This window comes from Leptonychotes weddellii, unplaced genomic scaffold (genome assembly GCF_054177405.1).
Source record: "Leptonychotes weddellii isolate Sample4059 unplaced genomic scaffold, ASM5417740v2 HiC_scaffold_6812, whole genome shotgun sequence".
NCBI classification, from domain to species: Eukaryota; Metazoa; Chordata; class Mammalia; order Carnivora; family Phocidae; genus Leptonychotes; species Leptonychotes weddellii.
Window position 1 is genome coordinate 405 of NW_028037419.1, and position 9,498 is coordinate 9,902.

The following is a 9,498-nucleotide window of genomic DNA, read 5'->3' on the forward strand; positions in this document are numbered from 1 at the left end:
CTACCAAAAAGATATGCTAACTTTTCAATAGCTCTCATTATATTTTAATTTTAGCAGAACAAGACCATCCATGTAAGTTTTAAAAATATAGGGCTCTGACTTAAAGGCAAGAAAGTTTCCCAACTTTTAAAATACAGCAACTAATAAAATGCTGATTTAAAAACAAAAATCAGAGACAAGAAGTCCAAAAATAAATACCTCACATGAAAAACTGAAATTTCAAGTTGTCTAATTACAAATTAAATAAAATTCAATTATTACATATTATTTTATTTCTTCAATTCACTGTCCATTTTTTTATTCTATGATTTTTACATTAAAATAAAGATACTAGTTAACATGGTGGTCGTCGTGAAGTACGGAGGTTTTCAATTAAAACACTTCAGATGTATAGCACATTGGGTAAAATAGATTTAATGTCTGAAAAATCAGGGACCAAGCAGACTGCAAGTAAAATATTCCATCTTAATATGGAAGTCAAGAGAAATAAAGTATTTCATATATAGAAAGTAAATAAAATCACTTACTGCTTACCGGGACTATGATGAGTTGCATATCCTCCATTCTGAAATTCAACTCCTGCCACATTCATTCTACCAGGATTAAAAGGTCCTACTGCAGTCTTGGTCTGTGAAGTCAAAGATGGGGTGTATGTTTGTATATTAACACCAAAATTACTTGACTGAAGTCCTTTAGCGACATCTCCCAAGTTGGTATTCTATAGTGATGTAATACGTGTAATCATTAAGTTCATATCTCGCCCAGCATTCACAGAGCTTATACCTGTTTCTAAGGTTGTAACATTAGTAATAGGAATTTCAGAGTCGATTCTGTAGTGATAACATTATTACCCATTCCTGCATTTACCTTACTTCTTGAAAGACTGGAAGTGGAGAAATCCAAATCTTTGGTTCTATTTTTAATTCCAGGAAGTCCCCATTCAATAAAATTGGAAGAATTTTTCTTTTCCCCTCCATTTGTTTCTATGTCCTCTTCATCATCGATAACAATTGTCTCACTTACATTTCCCTTCTCAGAAGCCGAATCTCTTGAGGAAGGAAGAATTATGGAATAATTTCCTTGTAGCCTTTCATTTCTTGATGAAGCAAATATAAAATTTCTTTGATCAACTACTGCTGGAGTAGAAGTTGAAGGAGGTTGTATAGATTCAATAAATACAACATCATCATCATCTTCTTCCACCGATGAATTTCTACATCTGTTATCTAAAGGACTAGTTGGGTTACCAAATGAATTTCCTATATCCATGAGACTAGCTGCTGCCACGGCTTTATGCTCTAATAAAACAGGAGTCTGTTCAGCCAAGTCTAATCCTCTCACTGAACATTTATCCATGCCAAAGAACCTGTAGGGGACAGAGAATAGTAAAAAAAAAAAAAAAAAAAAGTTCTAGTATGATTATTCAGTTTTATTGCAATGAAATAATGCAATGAAATGAAACTTTAATTTTCGTGATTTTTATCTAACTTTTAGGGAAAGAATTGTTACTCATTTTGTTTTTTCTCTCCCATTAACCATTTAATGCTTACTTCAGAATTTGATGGAAATTAATCATCCAATTTGTGGTAGTCCTTAAAAAACTTACTCATTTTAAAGTACTCAATTTAACCCGCTCATCCTTTACAATGAAAAACAAAACAAAACAAAACCAAGTCTTCCTTTGAAATAAGAAATAGTAATAAAATAATTTTTTTTTTTTTAAGTTTTTTTTTATTTATTTGACAGAGAGAGACACAGCGAGAGAGGGAACACAAGCAGGGGGAGAGGGAGAAGCAGGCTTCCCGTGGAGTAGGGAGCCCAATGTGGGGCTCGATCCCAGGACCCCGGGATCATGACCTGAGTCGAAGGCAGACAGACGCTTAACGACTGAGCCACCCAGGCGCCCCAGTAATAAAATAATTCTATCAAATATCAATATGGGTCCAAATATAATTACTATACTATACTTTTATCTACCAAAATAACTACGATATCGTCTAATCCTTATTTCGCTAGTGTCTTTTGTCACTTTCAAATTCTCTGCTTCCGACATAACTGTGATTAAATCTTTCTGAATCTTTTTGTCCAGAAATTGCCAGACATTATACTACAGGTGTTTTATGTAAAATTCTGAAAACAGCCCCATAATGCAGGTATAATTTAATTCACTTTACAATCAGGAAAGAGAAGCCAATTAAATTGTTCTGGGTAAGACTGAACAGGACTTAAACTCCAGACTCTAATTCTAGGCCCCAAATTCTTAGCATTCAGTTATATTCAACAATTACTTTTGTGAACCTACTGTACACTAGGATATGACGAAGGAAAGGATCCAGTAGAGAGACACAGTTGAGGAATCTGAAAAAGTAAATTTATTGGGGCGGCTGGGTGGCTCAGTGAGTTAAGCATCTGCCTTCAGCTCGGGTCATGATCCCAGGGTCCTGGGATTGAGCCCCATGTAGGCTCTGCTCAGTGGGAAGCCTGCTTCTCCTTCTCCCTCTGCCTGCCAGTCCCCCTCCCTGTCCTCTCTGTCAAATAAATAAAAATAAATAAATAATCTTAAAAAAAAGTAAATTAATGAAGCAAGGCTCTTAAAAGTAGATGAAGGAAGATGAGGATACGTGCACAAGTGGTAATGAAATTGATCATGAGTAAAAAATCACCTCTATCTCAAAGGCAGGAGGGGAAAAGGTAAGTATAAACGGAATGTATATTAAGTATGTAAAAATGATAGATGAAAAGCTAAGTAAGTTTACATATGCTGGCCTCAATTTTCTTAGAAACTCAAGAGTGAAGAAGGTGGGAACTATATGGGTGTTGAATTATTAAGAAAACTCACTTCATATGGCAGTCATCATTCCATTTTAAACAACTCACACTGAAATATGCTATATAACATTTCTATTCTAAAATTTTCCCAACTAACTTTAATTGATAATGGTTATAACACATATTCTTAATAGGTGTTATGTCATTCAAGTTAACGCTTATAAAAGTGAAGTATAAACTGCTCTTTTTCCTACTAGGAAACTAAGACTCAGATAAGTAATCTGCATAGCCTGCCCAAGTGTCCATTGCTGGGAAGGATAGAGTCAGAATTCAAATCCAAGAAATCTTTCTCTAGAAATGATTTCATAGTCACTGTATTATTGGCACTTAATGTATAAAACAATTTTTAGAAATTACTTTTTATTAAGATGAGTTTATTAAAATAAAATCAACATTCAATGTCCATTTCAAAGAAAAAGAAATAACAAATCTAAGGGACCACTTTAAAGATTTTATATATTTGTCAGAGAGAGAGAGAGAGAGCACAAGCAGGGGGAGCAGCAGGCAGAGGGAGAAGCAGGCTCTCCACTGAGCAGGGAGCCCGATGTAGGACTCATCCTGGGATCATGACCTGAGCTGAAGGCAGACGCTTAACCAACTGAGCCACCCAGGTGTCCCTCTAAGGGACCATCTTAAAAGGGTTATAAAAAAAACACAAAAATTGGGACCATGGTTACCACACATCCAATAAGCTTATTCTGTGGTTGATTTTCAAAGGAAAGAGGCAATAATTTAGCCTAAACAAGGTTAGGAAATATAAGAGCTGTTATACATGAACTCTCTTAGTCCTTTCTATACTTGAATAAACGACAAGAGAAAAGAACAATTTCTGGAAAAGAGCTATAACTGACTCCAGTCTCCTTTGGTGGCTATTAGGACATATCCTAACGGTCTCAAAGAAAGTAACAGAAAGAGCATTCTTTATGCTCCACTAATTGCAGTCATCTATCTCTGAAAAAAGATTAAGTATTCACCTATTTTCAAGTCACAGATTATAAAAAAGTTAAACCACTACTAAAAGCCAATAATTTAAATTCTTGTAATTTATATTTAATTAAATTTAACCAAACACTTTAATTTCAGGAACAGAAGATTACAGAAAAGTTTTGACTACTTCTACAATATTATCCAAAAACAGAGAAAAAGTTATGGTTTAGTGAATTAGTTGTGTAGCACTGAGCAAATTACTTCAACTTATTTTTAGTTTTCCAAACTACAAACTGTAGGGCTCAGGGTGGTGGCTCAGTCAGTTAAACGTCTGCCTTTGGCTCAGGTCATAATCCCAGGGTCCTGGGATCGAGTTCCACGTAGGGCTCCCTGCTCAGTGGGGAGCCTGCTTCTCCCTCTGTCTGCCACTCCCCAGTTCCTGCTCTCTCTGACAAGTAAATAAATCTTAAAAAAAAACCAAACTATAAATTGTACATGAGGATAATACACGATTCCAAGGTCTTTTATTGAGATAACTGGACATGCAAGTCTCTAGTGTCTATTTGGACCATATTAAAAAAAGCAAAAAATGTTAAATCCCTCTCTTTTGAGAACGTATTCAGGCAGATACTTTGCCTACATCCTATGATTTCAACAAGTGTCTAATTAATCTTAAACATTTAGCTTATCTTGATCTCAGGGTCATGGGTTCAAGCCCCATACTGGGCTCCATGCTGGGTGTGGAGCCTACTTAAAAAAAAAATTGTGGCAAAACATATATCCATAAAACTTGCCATTTTAACCATTTTTAAGTGTACATTCATTATGTTTTTTGTTTTTTAAAAAAGATTTTATTTGAGAGAGAGCGAGTGAGCATGAGCAGGGGGTAGGGGCAGAAGGAGAGGGAGAAGTAGACTCCCACTGAGCAGGGCTTGATCCTAGGACCTGAGATCATGACCTCAGCCAAAGGCAGACATACAGACTGAGTCACCCAAGTGCCCCCAGAATGTGCTTTTTAAAAGTTGTAAAAGCTTCTGGATAAATTCTTATTAGTTAAATAATTTAGTAGCCATTCAATATTCAATTATGTTTACACATACCATTACATAGAATTTACATAGTAAAAAGAATCTGTTAGATTTTTTTGAAGATTACTTGAGAGTGCGGACGCATATGCGCATGTACACGTGTGTATCACGTGTGCTGCTGAGGGGCAGAGGGAGAGAGAGAATCTCAAGCAGACTCTCCGCAGAGTGCTGAGCCCAAGTGGCAGGGAGGGGGAGCTTGATCTCAAGATACTGAGATCATGACCTGAGCCCAAACCAAGAGTCAGACGCTCAACCAATGAGCCATCCAGATGCCCCAAGAACCTGTTATTAAAAAAAGTAGCTCAAATAGAAATGTTGAGATATTGGGCACCTGGGTGGCTCAGATGGTTAAGCATCTGCCCTCGGCTCAGGTTGTGATCTCAGGGTCTTGGGATCGAGTCCCGAGTTTGGCTCCCTGCTCAGCGGGGAGCCTGCTTCTCCCTCTGCCTCTCTCTCTCATGAATAAATAAAATCTTAAAAAAAAAAAAAAAAAAGAAAAGAAATGCTGAGATATTAATATGATAAGACTAGCACATGAGAAAGGTAAACTTGCTTTATGGACCTTCAAAAATTAAAATCACCAGGAAAGTATTTAAAAATAATTATTGAGGTACCTGGCTAGCTCAGTTGCTAGAACGTGTGACTTGATCTCGGGGTTGTGAGTTTGAGCCCCACGTTGGGCAGAGATTACTTAAAAATAAAATCTTAAGAAAAAAAAAAACTGTAAAAAAAAATTATTGTTTCAAAGGTTCATTTTTTGGCCACCTGTATATACATATATATATATTTTTTATCTATAAAAGATAATATAAATATAAAAAATAATCCAGATGTAGGTTACAAAAACTGCTGTTAATCACTAATTAGTCCTAAAACATGTCCTGTTGCATCTCTGCGGACTTATACTGTCACAGACAGATCTTTCTTACTATAAAAATATTTATATATTGGGGCACCTGGGTGGCTCAGATGGTTAAGCGTCTGCCTTCCGCTCAGGTCATGATCCCAGGGTCCTGGGATCGAGTCCTGCATCGGGCTCCCTGCTCCTTGGGAGCCTGCTTCTCCCTCTGACCCTCTCCCCTCTCATGCTGTTTCTCTCTCGCTTGCTCTCTAAAAAATAAAAAAATAAAAAAATTTATATATTTACATAAAAATAATCTCAACTCAAAAGCCAACTTCATGTTTAGTGAGTATCTGCTACAAGCATTCCCATTTAAAATCAGAAATAAAATAAAGGTGTACCACAATTCCGGAGATATAAAAAATGTAACGAGATAGGAGAAAGACGACTCAAATGAACTCATGAACAACTAGCACAAATAGCAAGAGAATTACTGAAGTGCCCAAGTATAAAATTACTATCTAGAAATCAATAGCTTGGTAGGGATTAAGTTGATAGATTGATCACACACAACTAACTTCACTTCCTTCTACAACAGCCATAAACAAAGGTAAAGTTCCTACTCCCAAGGAAAGGAACAAGAAAGGAAGCAACTAAAAAGAAACAAAGCAACAAAATTCTACAAGTTGAAGAGAGAATGGATGAGTAGTTAACTACCTCAGCTGATCTGAGATAAACCAACTCTAAAAGAGTGATGGAAAAAGCTGAGAGAAACATCCTGATTCATGCTGCAGAATCTTCAAAAAGGCTCAGAAACCAGCAGCTCCAGATATCCCTGGAATAGGGGAAAGGGGAGCTAAAATGAAGTTGTGAGATCCCAGATCCATTCTTTCCCTCCAGGTTGAAGATGACAGGTTTTTCCCTACCCTGGCACAAGTTCTAGACTTTTATTCTTTGAATAGAACATAAGACTTTTCTCTGGGGTTCACCAAGCATGAGTAAATGGTTCAGTATCATGCGTGTGATTCCCACAGAGCTGGCATCTAGATCTCTATCTTCTAGGCATGCGACTCTTCCCTGGAAGACTTTTCTCAGAAACACTCTTCTCTTTGGAATTAGGAACCAGCAAAAAAGGAAAGACCTAAAGATAATGACTCAAGAGATTACCCATCAACTGGTGAAAAGAATCATCCTACAGTGAAGCTCACAAATTGAAAGCCCCACACATTTTTCTAATCTGCTTTGTACTTCCAAATTCTTAATCACAAGTAGACCAGTCAAGAATTACTAAGTAGCTGAGGATAGCTTCTAATAAGAATAGTTAAAAGAAAAAAAGAAAAAAGAGAAGTAGATAATGCAGCAAAAACAAAAATAAAACGAAAAACCACAAAATTATTAGTACTCTAGACGGGTGATGAGTAAAAGATCATAAAAATGTCTAGGTCAAGAGTAGCATGCTCTACCCAATGAGCCAGTCAGGCACCCCAAGATAGCAGAAATTTGAACGCCATTCTGGCTGGCACTAAAACCTAGTTTTTTGTACTACATCATGCTGCAAATACCTCAGAATACCCCAAGAAAGATGGTTTTTCTAAGTGATAATAACTGAGTGACTTGTTACCATGCCAATCTTAGTCCTCACTAGTTCCCTTTCTCTATGAATGCCCAACATAGCTCTAGAACCATACCTACATCCCATCATCTCACAAAACTCCATAAAATGTGAAATATCATCACTTCAGGGATCCTACGAAAATTACCTAATTGAAACAATATCCATTCCTAAAAACTAGACATAGCAATCTACATCGTGACACCATAGTGTCCTAGATCTAACTAACTAAAAAGTTGTACCATGAAGAATAATAGAGTTAAGTGCAAATTCAAGTTTGGTAAGGAACAACAAGGCCAAAGGGAAGGCAGGAATACTACAATGTGAGTTATTCTAATGTCAAGTTTCTTTACAATAACCAATTGTAAACTGTTGGACCAGCTTTAAAGGATAAAAGAGGCAGGATCCAACACTGTACTGAATCCCAGGTAATAGATGTAGAATCAGTGATTTTTTTTTCCAAATCACCATCTTCAGATTCCCAATAAAATTATTATTTAGGCAAGGATTGGTGTTAAGAAACCATTAACTGAACAGCTGACAGAAAACTGGGCATTTTACTGTACCAAAATGAAACATCACATAGATTACTTTCTGGTACAAGGAAAAGATACATTAACTTCATAATGCAGAGATCAGGCTGTCACTACCAATTCAGTGGTCAATCTTAGAACCACATTAGTGCGACTACATTATGTATCTCCTGATGTGATGCTATCAGGAGGACTATCAGGGTACTTAAACATAAATCTTCCTCAAATATAAGACAAACACAAAAGGGTGCTTGGGTGGTTCAGTTGGTTGAGCCGCTGCCTTCAGCTCAGGTCATGATCCCGGGGTCCTGGGATGGAGTCCCACATCAGGCTCCCCTTGCTGGGCAGGAAGCCTGCTTATCCTTCTGCCTCTGCCTGCCACTCCCCCTGCTTGTGTGCTCTCTGTCAAATAAATAAATAAAATCTAAAAAAAAAAAAAAAAAAGACAAACACAAAAAATACTCTGTCAACCTTAACACAACAGAAGATTCAGTACATTTTTCTTTAAAACAACAGCAAAGAAAAAAATATTTTTATCCATTGGGAAAAAACAAAAAAAAGTTAAATTCAAATTATTAAAAATGAAACTAACTTTAAGTCCTATTTGGAACTCTAGAAAATGCTAGTGGTGTAATTATCAGCATGCATTACCAGTGCTTTCCCAGGGATTACCCTGGTTTGACTCTGAGGACAGGGTCCACCTAAGCAATTAGCTCTTTCCCTTCAAGATAACAAAGATAAACCGCCTAACTGCGGCACTAAGTGTATTAAATAAAAAAGCAGGGCGCAATTACTCACAAGGGGTATGTTTTCTTAATTTCTGGCAACGTTTCACCAGACTGGTCTGAAGATAATTCCTGATCCTAGAACGACAGGAGAGAGAGATGAGAAATTAGTTACAGCCAATTTGGAGACAGCACCAACTCCTAACCACCAGAGGGAGAAAGTAAAGAGTAAGAAGTCAAGGAGTTTCCGTGCTCTTCCACCCTCCCCCACCCCCAGTGCGGTGGGGAAACGAGGTGAATAAACAAATCCAAAAGAGTATAGGGACCTCAACGACCAGACAAAGCTAAATCTCGTTCTTCAAACTACAGAATGGAAGGCAGAGGGCAACAAGGTTGACCTAGGGAAGGGGCAGGCGGGGTGGTTGGAGGGCAAATGTTACCTCGACACCAGCAAGGGAGCTGTATTCCCTCCTAAATTTGCCCACCCAGCGTCATCCCTGTCACTCCCGGCACCAATTCAGAGATAAGGGAAAGCTCAAGTCACCGCCGGGCTGCTATCTCCTACATTTGTCCCAAGCAGTTGCTATGACTCCGAGACTTCCCCGCTCCCTGTCCGCCATTAGAAACTTGCCCAAATTAGACATGAGTACGCGAAATGACCCGAAAGGGAAGAGCGACGGAGGGAACCGAGTGGGGGAAGAGGCAGCACCCTCGCCCCGAAGAACTTGGGGACCTCAGGCTACCGCAGGGACGGTGGGAGCGCAGCCCCGAGAGCGCGAGAACGAACTGAGGCGCCCCTCCCCCACCTTCCCACCACCACCCCGCCCCCCCCCCCCCCCGCAAGAAAGAAAGGAAAAATACCCCGCGACCTCCCACCCTCCCGGCCCGGGCGGCCCCCGCCCCCCGAGCGACCCCCCGCCTCTGGCGTCCGCCTCACCCAGCC

General features: G+C 38.6%; 1 protein-coding gene across 1 annotated transcript; it reads right to left on the reverse strand.

Moving 5' to 3' along the window:
- Window positions 1-398: 398 nt before the first annotated feature.
- On the reverse strand, window positions 399-9,353 carry LOC145715908 (zinc finger MYM-type protein 5-like). The gene is made up of 3 exons (XM_081811285.1): window positions 8,629-9,353; window positions 868-1,366; window positions 399-628 (listed from the first exon to the last, which is right to left on the reverse strand). The coding sequence occupies exons 2-3, from the start codon at window positions 1,354-1,356 to the stop codon at window positions 524-526; spliced, it is 594 nt and encodes a 197-aa protein (XP_081667411.1). The 5' UTR covers window positions 1,357-1,366; window positions 8,629-9,353; the 3' UTR covers window positions 399-523.
- Window positions 9,354-9,498: the final 145 nt, after the last annotated feature.

Bases quoted from the DNA above. Each gene is read 5' to 3' on its own strand.
- LOC145715908 (XM_081811285.1), bottom strand. From the start codon at position 1,356: ATGGATAAATGTTCAGTGAGAGGATTAGACTTGGCTGAACAGACTCCT. The intron at 629-867 runs GTAAATGCAGGA...TTGACTTCACAG, and splicing joins CCAGTCTTTCAAGAAGTAAG to ACCAAGACTGCAGTAGGACC.